This window comes from Mytilus californianus, unplaced genomic scaffold (genome assembly GCF_021869535.1).
Source record: "Mytilus californianus isolate M0D057914Y unplaced genomic scaffold, xbMytCali1.0.p SCAF_2, whole genome shotgun sequence".
NCBI lineage: Eukaryota > Metazoa > Mollusca > Bivalvia > Mytilida > Mytilidae > Mytilus > Mytilus californianus.
In genome coordinates, this window is record NW_026262668.1 from 58,036,236 (window position 1) to 58,055,014 (window position 18,779).

The window sequence follows — 18,779 nt, forward strand, 5'->3', positions numbered from 1 at the left end:
CTCTCTGCAGTCTTCGGAGTTAATCTCGGTGGTTAATTAGATGGCGTCTTGTCTAAAATATTCACATTATACTGAGTCCTGCATTGTTAATTTTTATGCCCTCTTTATGGGCATTATGTTTTTCGGTCTGTGCGACCATTCGTTCATTCGTCCGTTCGTCCGTCTGTCCCGCTTCAGGTTAAAGTTTTTGGTTAAAGTTTTGGTCAAGGTAGTTTTTGATGAAGTTGAAGTCCAATCAACTTGAAACTTATTACACATGTTCCCTATGATATGATCTTTCTAATTTTAATGCCAAATTAGAGTTTTGACCCCAATTTCACGGTCCCCTGAACATAGAAAATGATAGTGCAAGTGGGGCATCCATGTACTATGGACACATTCTTGTCACTATTGAAATTTTTTGTAATTTGGATTTTTGTTTTAGTATGCTATGAATCAAATATGAGAATTTAAGTCAAATTGTTGATCATGAATTTGACAGCTAATGCCCCTTTAAGTGAGAGATCGACATAGTGAGGGTAGTTTGGACTATGTTAAAAATAAAAACACCCTAGAAAAGTTCCTTTTAAGACTTGTAAACATGGATATAAAAATAAGAAGATGTAGTATGATTGCCAATGAGACAGAGATCAAATGATGTTTAAGGTTATCAACTATAGGTCACTGTATGGCCTTCAACAATGAGTAAATTGCATATGTTCAACCTCTTTTGACATGGCTATCATCAGTCTGTACTCTCAAGCTATTGTGTATTGGTTTATTAATTATAACAAGAAGTATTGACAAGGAAATTGGAGCACCATATCAAGTTTGCTGGATTGTAACCAATAAGAACAAACAGACTTGTGTAAATTTATATGTTCCTGAATAAAGTATTATGACTTTGTTAAAATTATGTCAATTTCTTCCTTATTAGTTGATTATGAGTTTCTGTAATGACTAACTAACAGGGAAGACTTTTTGTTGAAAAAAATCTCCTTATTTTATGAATAATTTTGGACTGGAGACCAATTTCAAGTTCCTCTTTATGAATGACGTACTTGTAGTGAAAAATGCATGAATATGAAAGTCATCTATGTGGAATTATTGTAAATCAGACAGCAATCCAATGACATAAATAACCAAAAGACATACTTAGAGGTCAAAATATACTGGTAGTCTTCAATATTTAAAAAAAAATTTAAATGGTAATTTATGCTTTTGTCAATTTCTGGCAATTTCCAATAAAATAAAGTATTCCTTTGAAGTGATAATTCATTTTAAATAAATGTTATTGGTGTTATTATCAAAATTTTGTCTAGGCCTAATCCTTGTTAAAAGAATGTTACATAAACCCTGCCAGAACTATTCCTTGATGTTTCATTTGAATTCATTGAAACTTTCCAAAAAACTATGATAATGAGAAAATTTTGGTTTGATCTGAGAAAGCATGAAAGCTATAGGCCCTGTGTTTTTTTGTAGGTACTGTATGCTAGATTTTAGCTACATGATAATTGTTGAATATGGGTTTTCAACTTTATTGTACTTGTTTAAGCCATAAATTAAAAATTTCCTTGTGCACCTGCAGTTACCAACCGTTAAACCTTATTTCTATAGATAGAAATAGTCCTACTTAAAGTAGAGATCCCTTCTGTTAAGTGCACTGATCGTGACACTAATTTTTATTTCTCATCGATTATTTCAACACTATGTCATGATTTATTAATGTAATATAAAAGTGATAATAAAGCATGAAAAATACTGCACCTGAACTTGCAAGTATGTAATTTTCATGATGTAGAAACCTAGTTAGAAGTACATATGTTCTCTACTGATGCATTTGGTTACAGATAATTAGTATATATTAAAAAGAGAACAAAGAAAGATATCAGTTTTATCTCTGTCGATTTATTTCATTATGAACTATTACCTAATGTTTTCTGTACAAAATGCAACATATTTTTATAGATATTCTTTTAACATGATCTATAGAGATTAACTTCCAATTATTGTTGCATACCCAGAACTATGCCCAAGAATTCGCATCAAAATGATGGTGGGCAAAACTATGTTTTTAGCCCCCCTCTTTTTTTTTGCCCCCACCTTTTCAGTCTGTTCCTACACCACTGATATGGGTTATGTATTAGAATAAATATTTTCTTTTCAACCCTATTAAAATTATTCTTTTTGTCCTTGACTTATGTTTTTAAAGCAAAGTAACACATGTCCAATAACTGGAAAAGACAATTCTGAATCATTAAACTGTCAAAGAAACTCATTCTTTTTAACAAGGAAAGAATCAAAAGATAAAAATAGCAACCATATCCTCTTGTGTTATAATGAATGACATGGGCAATGGGGTTATGGACTTGAATCAATAGAAAGTCACCAAGTAAGTTTAATCATTTTCCTTCCTTGTGGATTAACTCCTCATGTTGACCTGGTATGACCTGTATTGCAGATCAGGACATGATCCATTAATGCACTGTTTGCTGAATTCATTAAAATCAAAAGAGGTTCCCTTGAGGGCAAGATGTGTGTGAGTTATAAGGTTATAAGATCAAAAAGAGACCACCCTTTAATAAAATGTTGGTGGTTGTATTAAACTTATAATTGTTTAATAGTAGAGTGGATCATTCATGCAAGATGTCAGCACAACAAAAAATAGACTAATAATAGTATTACTTTAACCCAAAGTAATATCTTATAGGGCATGCAATTGCTTTCTTGTCTATCAGTTTGTACAAAAGGAAGTACTTTTTGTAAAGGTGAATTGGATATATCAATGGATCAAAAATTTATATATTGTATACCAACTACTGAATTTTAAATCAAGTCCGTCCTATTAAATAATTTACCTATTCCTTTTTTTAAATTTTTGAAAAGTATTAAAAGTCGATTTAAATCTGCCCTAGTATTTTATAAAATGTTGCAGATATGATTTTTATACGCCCGTCAAAATTTTGATGGGACGTATTATGGTATACAAATGTCCGGTGTCCGTCCGTCCGTATGTCCGTCTGTTTGTCCGGCGTAAACATGTCGCACTGTAACTTGAGAATGACTTATCCAAATTTCATGAAACTTAACATAGTTGTTTCTTATGATGGTCAAACGATCTGTATACTTTTTGGTGAAAATAAGATTAAAACTTTTTGAATTACGGGACTTAGTAACTAAAACAGGTGTGTGTTTTTATACGCCCGTCAAATTTTTGACGGGACGTATTATGGTATACAAATGTCCGGTGTCCGTCCGTCCGTCTGTCTATCCGGCGTAAACATGTCGCACTGTAACTTGAGAATGACTTATCCAAATTTCATGAAACTTAATATAGTTGTTTCTTATGATGGTCAAACGATCTGTATACTTTTTGGTGAAAATAAGATTAAAACTTTTTGAATTACGGGACTTAGTAACTAAAACAGGTGTGTGTTTTTATACGCCTGTCAAATTTTTGACGGGACATATTATGGTATACAAATGTCCGGTGTCCGACTGTCCGTCTGTCTGTCCGGCGTAAACATGTCGCACCGTAACTTGAGAATGACTTATCCAAATTTCATGAAACTTAATATAGTTGTTTCTTATGATGGTCAAACGATCTGTATACTTTTTGGTGAAAATAAGATTAAAACTTTTTGAATTACGGGACTTAGTAACTAAAACAGGTGTGTGTTTTTATACGCCTGTCAAATTTTTGACGGGACATATTATGGTATACAAATGTCCGGTGTCCGACTGTCCGTCTGTCTGTACGGCGTAAACATGTCGCACCGTAACTTGAGAATGACTTATCCAAATTTCATGAAACTTAACATAGTTGTTTCTTATGATGGTCAAACGATCTGTATACTTTTTGGTGAAAATAAGATTAAAACTTTTTGAATTACGGGACTTAGTAACTAAAACAGGTGTGTGTTTTTATACGCCTCGTCAAATTTTTGACGGGACGTATTATGGTATACAAATGTCCGGTGTCCGTCTGTCCGTCTGTCTGTCCGGCGTAAACATGTCGCACTGTAACTTGAGAATGACTTATCCAAATTTCATGAAACTTAATATAGTTGTTTCTTATGATGGTCAAACGATCTGTATACTTTTTGGTGAAAATAAGATTAAAACTTTTTGAATTACGGGACTTAGTAACTAAAACAGGTGTGTGTTTTTATACGCCCGTCAAATTTTTGACGGGACATATTATGGTATACAAATGTCCGGTTTCCGTCCATCCATCTGTCTGTCCGGCGTAAACATGTCACACCGTAACTTGAGAATGACTTATCCAAATTTCATGAAACTTAACATAGTTGTTTCTTATGATGGTCAAACGATCTGTATACTTTTTGGTGAAAATAAGATTAAAACTTTTTGAATTACGGGACTTAGTAACTAAAACAGGTGTGTGTTTTTTTTCACATGTCGCGCCGTATCTCAAAAACAATTTATGATTATTGCTTAAAACTTTACACACTTCTTAGTTATATTAATCTTAAGATCTGTATACTTTTTGGTGATGATTCAAAATTTTATTTTAGAGATATTGAGTATTTTGTTAAAAAAGGGGGAGGGGTTTTTCACATGTCGCGCCGTATCTCAAAAACGATTTATGATTATTGCTTAAAATTTTACGCACTTCTTAGTTATATTAATCTAAAGATCTGTATACTTTTTGGTTTTGATTCAAAATTTTATTTTTGAGATATTGATTTTTTTTTTTTTTAAAGGGGGGTTTTCACATGTCGCGCCGTATCTAAAAAATGATTGATGATTATTGCTTAAAATTTTACACACTTCTTAGTTATATTAATCTAAAGATCTGTATACTTTTTGGTTTTGATTCAAAATTTTGTTTTAGAGATATTGAGTTTTTTGTAAAAAAAAAAGGGGGTTTTCGCATGTCACGCCGTATGTCAGAAACTATTTATGCTTATTGCATAAAAATTCACACACAAGACGACGGGCGTATCATGCGCTCATGGCGCAGCTGTTTATTTTTCACATGTCGCGCCGTATCTCAAAAACAATTTATGATTATTGCTTAAAACTTTACACACTTCTTAGTTATATTAATCTTAAGATCTGTATACTTTTTGGGGATGATTCAAAATTTTATTTTAGAGATATTGAGTATTTTGTTAAAAAAGGGGGAGGGGTTTTTCACATGTCGCGCCGTATCACAAAAACAGTTTATGATTATTGCTTAAAACTTTACACACTTCTTAGTTATATCAACCTTAAGATCTGTATACTTTTTGGTGATGATTCAAAATTTTATTTTTGAGTTATTGAGTATTTTGTTAAAAAAGGGGGAGGGTTTTTTCACATGTCGCGCCGTATCTTAAAAACGATTTATGATTATTGCTTAAAATTTTACACACTTCTTAGTTATATTAATCTAAAGATCTGTATACTTTTTGATTTTGATTCAAAATTTTATTTTAGAGATATTGAGTTTTTTGTTAAAAAAAAAAGGGGGTTTTCGCATGTCACGCAGTATGTCAGAAACTATTTATGCTTATTGCATAAAAATTCACACACAAGATGACGGGTGTATCATGCGCTCATGGGGCAGATGTTTATTTATTTTCTCTTTTTATCACAAAAAAAATATTTATTTATTTTTTACATTCTTTTGTACCCGTTTTGCATCATTATAATGCCATCTAGATAATATTTATAAGATCACTTAGTTTATATCTTCTGTAAATTGCTGTCTTTGGAAAATTTCTATAATGTGGATTAAAACATATATTGGTGATCAGGCAGCACTCCATCAACATGTTATTCATGTTATTAGGTTTTTAAGTTAAGTATATGAAATATAGTTTCTAATCCCTGAAGCAGTTCTGAATGGTAGTGAATTTAAAGTCTTAACAGTAAGATTTCTTTTCCAAGTACCTTTTCAGGAGGATTTTGAAAATAATAACCTGACTTACAATGTATTGAAAATAACTTGGCAGGTCTTTTAAGCCATTTTATAAATGCTATTCTGAAGTATGAAATGGTATCAGATTCTTCCAAAATTTGTCTTTCTTTATATTTTTTACGGGAAAAACTTCCCAAATATTTTAATAATATAAATATTAATGTATTTGAAATGTTTGAAAATGGGTTTCATTTCACTTGAGGTATATTGTCTCGTGAACATTTACCTCACTTTTATTACAGGGCCGTAACTACATTGAGGCAAATGCCTCATGTTTGAAATTTCAAAACAAAAGCTTGTTTTCATATCAAATTGTTTTCACGGCAAGTGTCTTGCAAGAAGCAAGTTCTGTTACCCTCTGACGTAGCCCCTGTTTTTTGAGATCCATGTTTCTCATTTATTTTTATTTTTCAATGTTGTCTATAATGTTTATCGTTTTGTGTTTTATCTGTTCCCGGGTTTGTCTTTTGTTCATTGATTGCCCTTCTTTATGACTATTCTCTTAGTGTTGCATTCTATTTGTAATTTAGTAATTATGTTTTAAACTTGTCAATGAGTTTTATTATATTTAAGGACCTTTTGTCTATTACAAACTACTTTAAATTGTATCCCAGTTAGGAACTACATAAAGTTGTAATTGAAATGTGTTATAAAAACTGACTTGACATAGTTATATCAATGATAATCAGCCCCCTCTTAACTTAATTTGAAAAAAAAACATAATTGACAGGTATGAAAGGTTTTTCTGCAAACTGAAACATTTTTTGCTTTGTCCTACATATTGGTCTTTTGATGTTGTCCCTAAAAAACTAAAAGTTTTACACTGAATCTATATATTTTGCTTTGAGACTAGAATATTGTCAAAAAATTAAAACAGAACTTGTGTTTCAGTTTAAGAAAGGGTCTGGGAAACGCACATAATGCATGATTTTGCGCCATTTTTTCTATAGCTTCTTGGGGCCTTCAGCTAACCCCAGACTCTTTGCTGATTTTTTTTTTGCCTCGCTCAGCTCAGCGAAAATGTTTGACAACTTTTAAAAGAGGCTAGTTACAGCCCAGTTTTAATACCTTGTACGTATGCAATATATGCAGTTTGTAATTCAGAAGATTAACTTCCAGAGGATGATGATTAATTCTGATTGACCTAATTAACTATGTTATTTATTTAAGAATTTAAAAATTGTATGTTTTCAAATATTATAAATATAATTGTGAAAATAGATAATCAGTCCCTCGTTTTAATGAAAATGAAAAATCATGCTTCAACAGTGCAGAAAATAAATAATCTGTCCTTTTGGTCCACAAAAATAAATTACCCATCCAAAACAAATCCTCCTGCCCCCCCCCCCCCCCCCCCGAATATCAAATGGTCGTCCCCTAACCACTTATTTTTCACTTTTACTTGGACTTAAACCAAAATGAAATCTAACAGTTACTAATGTTTACTAATTTGGAGAGAAGTTGGTGCAGGCAGAATATATTATTGAATGATTTGTTGTAAAAAAAGCCATTAATATTTGTTATCTGTCTGGGATGAAGGACAACTACCAGTAGAGGGATTATTGACCTCAATTTGAACTCAGGGCTCACCAGGCTACTTAGTCTAGACTATTGCCTGCTTAAGGAATTATTGGAATAGATCTAAATTAAACAAATAAGAAAGTCCTTATGTCTTTAGTATAACATCAGTTTTCTTATTAATGCAATAATTTTTTTGAGAAAAGAGAATAATTTGAATTTAAACCATTTGACTTTGTATTAAAAAATGGATTTCTGCACTGTTCTTCTCAGACACTCTTGTACACTCTTTTTGTTTGAGATGAACAAAGTATTGAGTAGTATCACAAATTTTAAAAAGAAACAGTTATTTATGTGTTCATTCCATCAGCCCAGGACTTAAGTTTACATAGATTATGTCCACCTTGTTTTATAACATATTCTAAACAGGTGAAAATTACAAATTTGGATCATTTACTTTACTTGTTAACTCAATATGCCTTATACATTACTTTTAAAAAGGAGAAAATAAAATAAACTCAGTAAACTGCGGAAAGTAATTTCCTTTCAGCATATAGTCGTGAGGTTGTATGCAGTGTGGCTGGTACATGATTACATTGCCAGTCCAAGATGACTTTGTGGTCATAACTGTCTGAATTAGATTACCAAAATAAGATGACTAGTTGTTTGATACACCAGGCATTGGTTGTTACTACTACATATGATTACAGGGTGCTTTGTTTACCTTGTTACTTGTTTAGGTACAGGACATTTTTCTTGTCATTTCTTCCTATAAATAGATATATTATATTTTTTTCCCTCATAGCAAAGAGATGAAGTCATAGTCAAGACTGTGAATAGAAACAAAATTTATGATATTTTGCTTTTCAATTTATTTGTATTTGGATATCATTTTTGGAAGTTAAGATAGATTGACTGATTGTTGCCTGCTTAATGTCCAGTGGTGGTAGTTGAGAACTTTCTCATTTAACACAAAAACATTTTGTTCCCATTTAACACAAAATATGTATGCCCATGTTCGGTTTAAACATTTTGTATTTCCCCAAATACATTTAGTTATTAAATTAAGTCAACATCCGTTTAACAGATTTAATCATACAAGATTTAAGAATGTCACATCAAAAATTCATGTAACTTTGATCACCAGGGAATTAGTAAATTAATTTTGTGTTTCATTTGGTAAATAAGTGTAGCAAGAATCACATTTTTATTTATTAACCAAGATCATCTAGTTTCTGGTATTCCCCATTATACTGTAAAACCCATTTCCCATTAAAGATCAGTTAATTTTGGCCAAGATGTCACACTAATTGAATAAAAAGATGATTACATTTAACTTCAGAGATTTTCTACTAGGATGATGTGTACTTAACTCAAGAGTTTTGTAACCTATGTCCAATAAAATATGAGTATTTTTATATTGGAAAGTACAATCTTTAATTAAACATGTCTGTAGGTCAGTCTACATTTCAGTGACACAAGTTTAAAAAAAGAACTTGGAGTAGAAATAAAATCAATTATTTTTAACATGTTTCAGACTTTGTGATTTCATTTATATAAAATCAATGATCATCTCATCCATTATGAATGAATTTATCAAGAATATCTTCCAAAGGGATGCACTTTATAATCCTGCATCCAGTTCATATCCATTAAGTTATTATGTCACGTGGAATATAAATTCTTGATATATATATTCAGCATTTTATAAAAAAAATATGAATAGTATCATTAGCCGAATCGAATGATATAAATAGATAATATCTTTGTTATAATAATGATAATAAAACTAGCTTGATTAAAAAAAAAAAAATTAATAAAAAGAGAGAAAATAGCAGAAAACCTTAGGAATATCAAAGAGGTCATATTAGATATATATATATATAAGATTGTTAACCTCTTTGGCAATACTATATTGGGATTTTAATCTAACCAATATTAGTTTTATGTGCTAAACAAAATAAACTTTTCCTGAATATGTTCTAGATATTTGTCAAGTTTATTGACCAAGTTATTGAATGTCAATGTATGTGACCTTGATAATGACTAAATTTTGAAACTATGAAAAATCAATGTAAAAATGATAATACTGTGAACCTATTATTATTTGCTGGGTACCATAGATAGTTTGATAATACTGTGAAAGTATGATTATTTGTTGGGTACCAATTTTGGTTAATTTAGTAGTTCCCATCAACCCTCAAATTAAGTACATGAGGAATAATCATTTTCTTTTGAGTCTAAATATAATAATCTTCATAACCTGATGAATTCAAACTACAAATATTGATTGATACCCACAAACAAAAGTACTCCCAGAAAAAAAAAAACACATGTATGTTAAAAAAAATGCTGAAAAGAAAACAAATGATTAATCTAGTAAATGTACAAAACAGCAAAAGTAAATTACTAAATTAAATGAAGTATGGTGGGGGTATTTATGTCGCCATCTGGTGGTATGAAGTATACTTTACCCCTTACATTTTGCTTTGTCATTTTGTTCTACTTATAGTCTCTATATCATGTCAAAAAGATCTTAGTGCATGATATAAATCTGTCTAATGAAGGTTATAAGTACGAGGAAGATTTGATTTACATAGTTCATACTCCATATTTAAAATAAATCATCTTCTTTAGATTTCATGTTTTCTGAATGATATATGTTTAACTAGTGTATTTGTCTTGTTAATCATTTCCCAGCTTTTTATATGGTTTCTGTTATCCTTTGATACATGTTTTTACTGTTCCATAAATACCAGGAAAATGATGCAGTGACTTATAAATTTTCCCATAGTGGGAAGTGTGGTCATACACATCCTGACAAAATTTTGACAAATCAAAAATTATTTGAGTACTTCCCTACTTTGTAGAGATCTAAGAATAGAACTTTTTAAATAAAGGTACATTACAGTTTAAACATACTAAAAGCTATAGTAATAGCAAATGTACTTATTATCTGTATATCTTAATCAATATTTTAAGACTAATTATCTCATAAATAATGATTAGTAGTAGTAGTACCATGTGACATGGCATTTAACCATTCATAGTTCAAACATGTGAATAAGCATGCACATGCTGAACTGTTTTCTCATTCAAAGGGAAATCCTCATTTACAGGTCAAGGTTGTTGACAGAAAAGTAGGGCAACTCAGTCACTGTTTATTCTTAGGCTTAGCTATAACAAAGTGAAAGTTGGATTTACTGAATCAGAAAATGATAACTTGATTGTTTAAAGGATTTATAACTTTCAGCTGGAGATGTTGGATGTAAATAATCTAAGATCTCTTTTGGGGTAAATATAAACCATTTATTTTGAAGTAAAGTGGACAATCCTTTCTAAGTATCTTATTAAAATAAGTTAAATTCTTTTGCTTTGTTACATGCATATATATCGGTAAACACAATTCTGTTTATTCCATATTTTAATTCACAAAAACTCATCAGTATAGATGTAATAACATTAAGAATTAAGCAACTAAATAATAGTATTGAACTCTTTCTGTAGAATGTATTGTAAATGGAGATTATACACAGGCACTTGTCTCAGAAAAAAAAATTCCTATATACCTTAATTGTTATATTAAGGTATATAGGAAAAAAAATTTCTGAGACAAGATTAGTGCCTGTGAGATTATACTCAATATTAGGGCTTGAACTCTTTCTGTAGAAAACTTAGTAGAGTATATTGTAAGTGGAGATAACTCAATATGAGGGCTTGGAATGACATATCAGGCAGATATCTACTAAAACAGAATATTGTCTCCTCATTATACTTTTTGATTTTTAATGTCCTGCCTAGGATAGAAGGTGCATTATGCTGCATGGTCTGTGTGTCTGTCTCCGATATTCCATCCGTCTGTTGATTATTCCTTTCATCTATCCTGTATCAGGTTAAAGTTTTTGTTTAAGATAGTTTACAAGGAAGTTGAGGTCATATCATCTTGAAACTTTAGTACACATGGTCATTAGGATATGAACTTTTAGGATTATATGCAAATTACAGTTTTTACCTCGATTTCGCGATTGACTGATCGTAGAAATGTGTTCTGTGTAATTCCAGTATATTCTCAGGTTAAAGTTTTTGGTTAAGGTATTTTATGACATGAAGTTGTGGTCATATGCACTTGTAACTTAGTACACATGTTCATTATGATTTGAACTATTTAAATTATATACAAAATTATGGTTGACCCTGATTTTACAGTTCACTCAACATGGAAATTGGATAGTGCAAGCTGGGCATCACGTCCTATGGAAACATAGTCGAAAGGGTAGCCATTGTAGATATGAAGCCCTGTGACATTTCAGCTCTTGATAACTGATAATTTCAAATTGCATCAAAATGATCCCTTATTATAAGTATTAATTTGAAAGAAAATGTTTCCTTTAACTTATAAACATAATTTAATATTCTTTTAGGCCTTAATAAAAATTTTAAATCATTGTCTGCTTGGTTGTCAGGGCAAATTTTAGAAAGTTTATATAACACTAAACAAATTGTATTGAACCATTGCAAAAAAGGGCAGACTACAAATTCCAGCAGTTGAAGATTAACATGTTATCTTAATGAATTTTTTAACAAATAAATTAAGGACACAAAATAAAAGATAATGAATATATAATTGCTGGGCTCACTTTGAATTTTCTGTACATTCTTTGGAAAATTTCAAAATTACAATAAGAATTTGAAAAAATGTATAGTAATTTAGTAAACATGGAGTTTTGCTCATTGTTGAAGGTTGCACTGTGACCTATAGTTCCATTCATCCAGTCCTTTGGTCTCTGGTGGTTAGTTGTCTCACCAGCAAACTATGACACCATATAAAATAGTTTGTGAATGAAAGTGTTTTTGTAAAATTTATCTGTTGGAGTAATGGAATAGCATTGCAATCATTCATGACCATTGTGTATTGATTTTTAAATGAACACCCATTCTTAACCTTTGTGTATTGATTTTCAACTCTTTATTAACAGTAAATTTATAGTTTCCATGATCCTAGTCCAGGACCTGATAATTTCACATTCCAGACAATGATTCAGTTTTTTGCACTAAAGTTAACATTATAATTTTGGACCAGACTGGTTGTTTCAGATAAATATATGTCTAGGTACATACATTTATCTGAACTAAACATTGTAAAGGTAAACAGGATCCATGTCTGTCTAGTTTTAAACTATTGGAGCATATAGAACAGAAAATTGAATTCTAATGGCTATAAAATTCAATGTTCTGTAATACCTTTCACTGAGATAATATTTCAAAAATGTGATGTCATGTAAACAAGGTTATAGGTGAAAAGAATTTGTTTACTAATTTTATAAGTTCAACATAATCAGAATCAACAGTACATATATATATATATATATAGTTTGCCTAAAGCATTTTACTATATTAATAAAAAAGATCTAGTAAACTGAAATTTTTTGTTGTCAACAATTTCAATTACAGTTTTCACCAATATTTTTAAAACTTCATATATGTCAAAATATGTTTCCAATATTGCAGTTGTGTGCCTTTAAGTAAGAATTATAGTCAAGACACCTATTTTTTATCACCTGCTTGTATTGCACCACATGAATGATCTCTAGAAGCATGCCCACCTAAAGTGTGAGAAATGATTGATTCAATCCCTTAGGTATGTCAAACCAAAGACTTGAAAGTTGGTATTTGCTGCTTCTAAGCATGCAGCATTTTGGAGGAAGGGCAAAGACTAATTCTGCTCAGAGTCAGAATAATGTGCCTTGATAGGATGGCCTATCTGTCTTTTGGTGCTGTCAGCTTGTGATCTAGCACTATTTCTTTAAAGACAATCTGTATGCCGAAGAGCTTAGTATTTGTTTACTCCAAGGTTGCAGTTTTATTTTTTATTTAATTATTCCTATAATTTTTTTTCAGATCTGGCAGTGACAATTCTTCTAAAAATCCCAGAATTCCTTTGTCATATCTTGTCGCCCTGTTGCAACCGTCCAACATACCAGACACACTGGATCGAGAGGCGTCATCAGCACCGGATCATTCCGGTAGAATGGCGGTGACGCGTGTTCCGACACCGCCACCGCCAGAAATGTCATGTCCAGTAGCTGAAAACTGGTGTTACACACAGGTAAGTCTTATATTAGACAAGTAAACAAAACTCAAATGCACTTTTTACCTTATCAAACCCAAAACCTCAATGTTCCATAATAGATTTTTGTCTCGCCTGCAACTTTCGTCGCGAGACATAGGTATTACTATCAGGCGGCGGCATAAACTATTTGTATAAAGCTTTATATTTCAGAAGGTAGAAGACCTGGATGCTTCATACCTTGTATGCAGATACCTTATGTTAATAAGTTTCCGTCTGTCATTTGCCCATTGTCCTTGTCCTCATTTTCATTGTTTAGCGACTGCTTGGAAAAAAAAATAGTTTTTTTGTCATGTGAATTTCTCACTTATTATGAGTAATGGGATAACTATATTTGGTATATGGGTTCCTTGCAACGTTTACATGTCTGTCAGACAGGGTTAACCTGACCTCGACCTCAATTCATGGATCAGTGATAAAGTTTAAAGTTACTTGATTAGGTTCATTTTTGTCTCGCCTTGACGGAGTCAAAAAGCGAGACATAGGTATGCTGTTTCCGGCGACGGCGGCGGTGTCAACAATGTATTAGTTTGTGATTAGGTCTAGTTTATGGTGAACCACTAGTGGTAGGTCAATGATATTTGGTATGCAGTTGTATAAGCATTGGCACATCTCATTACCTTGGAGATTTTTTGGCCCTGCCCTCTCAGTCATGGTCTATTGACTTTGAAACTTTGCTTAGTTTACATGTATTAGTTTGTGATTAAGTCAGTTTCTGGGGAACCACTAGTGGTAGGTCAATGATATTTGGTATGCAGTTGTATAAGCATTGGCATATCTCATTTCCATGGAGATTATTTGGCCACGCCCCCTCAGTCATGGTCTATTGACTTTGAAAGCTTTTATTATTAGTTTGTGATTAGGTCAGTTTAAGGGGAACTGTTAGTGGTAGGTCAATGATAATTGGTATGCAGTTGTATAAGCATTAGCACATCTTATTTCCATGGAGTATATTTGGTCCTTACCCCTCAGTCATGGTCTATTGACTTTGAAACTTTTGCTTAGTTTATATGTATTAGTTTGTGATAAGGTCAGTTTAAGATGAACCACTTATGTTAAGTCATTGGTATGCAAATGTATTGGCATTTGCAAGTTTCATTTCCACGGAGATTATATAACCCCACCCCCTCATTATGGTTCATTGACTTTGAAAACTTTTGCATAGTTTACAAGTTAATGTTTGTGTTTAGGTTTATTTAAAGGGAACGATTTATGAAAAAGTCAATGGTATTTGGTATGCAGTTGTATTAGCATTGGCACATCTGATTTCCAGGGGAGATTGTTTAGCCCTATACCTTCAGTCATGGTTCATTGACTTTAAATATTTGCATAACTTACATGTTAAAGTATTGCTATTTTAATTTCAACATTTGCATTATCAAAATAACAAATAGGCGAGACATATCTTTGTGTTAACAGTTTATTTAGATACTACAAGCAGAAGGTCAATTATATGTGGTGTATGGAATGATTGTAATGGGTGCATGTCAGACTGGCAGGTTTCATCTGACCTTTACGTCATTTTCATGGTTCATTGGTCAATGTTAAGTTTTTGTGTTTTGGTCTGTTTTCCAAGTACTATAAGCAATAGGTCATCTATTTTTATGCCCCCGCCATAGCGGAGGGGGCATTAAGTTTTACCCTTGTCCGTCTGTACGTCCCAAAGTTGGTTTCCATTCTCTAACTTTAGTTAGCCTCAACCAAATATTATGAAACTTATACACAATGCTTATTACCACAAAACACAGATCAAGTTTGAATTTTGGTGGTGTCACTTTAACCGTTCTAGAGTTATGCCCCTTTACAAATGGAAAAATTGCTGAATTTTTCGTTTCTGTTCTCTAACTTAAGTTAGCCTCAACCAAATGTTATGAAATTTACTGTAAATTCAGAAATTATTGCGAGGTTTTTATTAATGCGAATAATGCGAGTGGATGAAGATCGCAATAATAAGAACTCACATTCTGATATCTGATACTTATATCTGTATGCAGATTTTCCTGAAATCGCAATAATTAATCTCACATTTTAGTCCATTCTTCAGAAATCGCAAAAATAAATGCACGCAATAATTTCTGAATTTACAGTATACACAATGCTTATTACCACAAAACACAGATGAAGTTTGAATTTTGGTGGCGTCACTTTAACTGTTCTAGAGTTATGCCCCTTTACAAATGGAAAAATTGCTGAATTTTTCGTTTCTGTTCTCTAACTAAGTTTGCCTCCACCAAATTTTATGAAACTTACACACAATACTTATTACCACAAAACACTCAGATCAAGTACAAATTTGGGTAGCGTCAATTTTACCGTTCTTCAGTTATGTCCCTTTATAACTTTATATGATATGCAAGCAGGGGCATCATCTGTGTCCCATGGACACATTCCCCATTTATTGGTTTATGGAATGATTGTAAGGTGTACATGTCTGTCTAGCCGGTGTCATCTAACCTTGACCTCATTTTCATGGTTCATTGGTTAAAGTTAAGTTTTTGTGTTTTGGTCTGTTTTTCAATTACCATAAGCAATTGGTCAACTATATTTGATGTATGGAATAATTGTAAGGTGTACGTGTCTATGTGACAGTTTTTATCTGACCATGACCTCATTGTCATGGATCTTTAAAAATGTTAAGTTTATATCATGCTTGTAGAAAAACCTTTATCTTTAAGAATTTCAACATAAAATCAAGTCAGTAAAACAGGTGAGCACTCTTGTGTTTATTAAAGTTTTTCAGAAATCTGCACTGAAACAAAAATTTCAATTAAAATCAAACTTGGCCATTGAATCATCTATATAGGTAATCTGCTTTCACGATTGTATCAAACATTTCCCCTCAACATGGCCAGTGTTGCTTTTGAAATAACATAGTTTTAGAAAAGGCAATATGGTAGTATTTAAAAGGTGTCTGTGAATATTTAGCTGATTTTCATTGTGTTGTTGTGAAATATTGTTCAATATACTTCTGGTCTATTGTTCTTATACTCCCAATCGTCCTGAACATGCATGAAATATTTGCCACTGGATGTTAAGCAACCAGCAATCAATCTAACGCCTGTTTTCTTTTTCTTTTTTCTGTTGTAGGGTTAATATTGCTCAATCTTTATTTTTTTTGGTGTTTTGTGGACTTGTTTCTCCATCTTGTTTTTTTTAACAATGTTGTCACTTTTACTTCAACTTTAGGTTTTTGATTGCCTCCTAAATATCTTCTCTCCCCTTTTTTTGCAATATTTTGACATGTTTCATTGTGACATTGCAACGTTTTGTAAAAGTCCAACAAAGTAAGCCAATTGTTTAAAAAGTTTAGGGTTTCTGATATTTTAAAGATAACTAATTGGTTTTACTACTTCCACTGGTTACAATTTCATCTTCACTGAAGAAAAGAGTACCACAGTGCAAAAATGTTATTTGTCTGCTAATGTGATTCAGGTCAATGTCTGGAAAATAAAATGAATTACACTTTTTTTTTAAATTGTGCTGTGTTTTTTATGCATTCGTGGACAATTATTTCAGCAACAAAGCAAATCTACTGACGATGAAGCATTTTTTTTTTTATAGAAATTATATGAAAAAATTAAATAACAATATTGAGAGGGATACATTCAACAAATTATTTCAGTAAAAGAACTTTGCTCAGTTGCATGTTTTCTTTGTGAAATCATAGTTTTAGATGGCGTTCTGATAAACTTTTCTCCTAGTATCATCTCCTTTGTTGTAGTAATTACATGTATATGTAACAAGAACTCGCAGAAAATTACACAAGTGTACTATAATCTGAATGCTTTGAACTTCTGTTATATTATCTGAATGCTTTGAACTTCAATGATATTATCTGAATGCATTGACATTCAGCATAATACATTTTGTACTTTAAGCCTACGTTATGATTAACCATATTAAAATATTTTAAGGAATCACAGCCAAGTCATAGCTATAAATACATTCTCTTCCTGTTTTAACTGACTCACAAATTCATCTTCATATATATAGTATACCCCATACGAAGGCTGCTCTAGGAGAGGGGGTTATATAGCAATCAACTTGTCAGTCCTTTCGTCCAATTTATATTTTAATCACATTTTTGTCATGTACTGCTAAACAGATTGACTTCTTATTTGGTCAACAGCTTGACAGTGATGAGTTGTAATGTGTTAACAATTTTTGGATCTCTCAGACATCTACTTTCTGTTTGCTAATACTTTGAATTTTTCATGTTGTCACTTAGGTATAGAAATATGGTCATCCCTGAACATCTCCTTTTTTGGCAGTAAAACCCATGTTAAAGTCTTGTGTCTGTTCAGCTGTGTGGGATGTATAAATTCGCAGCCATGTCCAGTATGAATTGGGACTCTTTGAGGAGCTCTTATTTGCTCTGTTGAATGAGAAAATTTCTGCCCCTCTATATTCCATACCCACATTTTCCAGTGGTAGTCCAAATGTCATACCTTTTTCATCCAAGTTGTCCAGTCTTAAAAAAATTATTATTGTGTTCAATGTTGATTTGTTCACAACCGGATTATGCATACAATATTTGCCACTGGACGTTAACCAGCAACAATTAATCAATATTTAAAATTGAAAAATTTTGGTTACACATTTCTCCAGTACTAATTTAACAGAATGACGTCATATTTGGTCAGCAGCTTGCCAATAATTAATATTTACAATGTAAAAGCTTTTTGGATCTGTCCGACTCCAACTTCCTGTTTGCTGGTACTTTGAATTTTTCAATATACTTAGCAAGTTGAATGAACTTGAAAAAAATTGTCTCACATTTATCTAGTACCATTGAATAGTTTAATTTCATAATTGGTTAAAAGCTTGATAGTGATGAGTTTTACTGTGTTTGTGCTTTTCAGATATGGCAAAAAACTGCTTCCTGTTGTCTGATGCTTTGAATTACCTGCAATGGGGGTATTCTTAGCACAACCCAGGTCCATTCTTGTTTACCTTTATATGAAAACTAGATAGCTCTCTAATTTAAGTGACCTGATGTAAAGATACAAAGGTTTTTCCTTCAATGATTGTTTGATTTGGTCCTTACAAAGGAAAATAAACGAAGTGCTGAAGGTATGGTTACAGTCTTAGTTGATTTTCGAGAGAAAAAACATTTGTGTAGGGATTTTGTTTCAAGAATTGATGCACCTTATCTTTTCTTTTTCATTTTTAAAAACCTGCAAAAATTAGATATGGCAATTTCCCTGATAAAATACAATTCCAAAT

General features: G+C 31.8%; 1 protein-coding gene across 3 annotated transcripts in view; it reads left to right on the forward strand.

Moving 5' to 3' along the window:
- LOC127730113 (speckle-type POZ protein-like) overlaps positions 1 to 18,779 on the forward strand; it is a 78,127-nt gene that overhangs the window by 39,012 nt on the left and 20,336 nt on the right. For 2 of the 3 annotated variants that reach the window (XM_052238245.1, XM_052238243.1), the window contains exon 2: positions 13,325 to 13,532. In XM_052238245.1, the coding sequence (XP_052094205.1) occupies positions 13,455 to 13,532 (78 nt within the window). In that variant the 5' untranslated portion in view covers positions 13,325 to 13,454. Of the gene's footprint in view, positions 1 to 10,513; positions 10,721 to 13,324; positions 13,533 to 18,779 lie in introns of those variants that run through there. The other variant, XM_052238244.1, reaches the window with a different exon arrangement.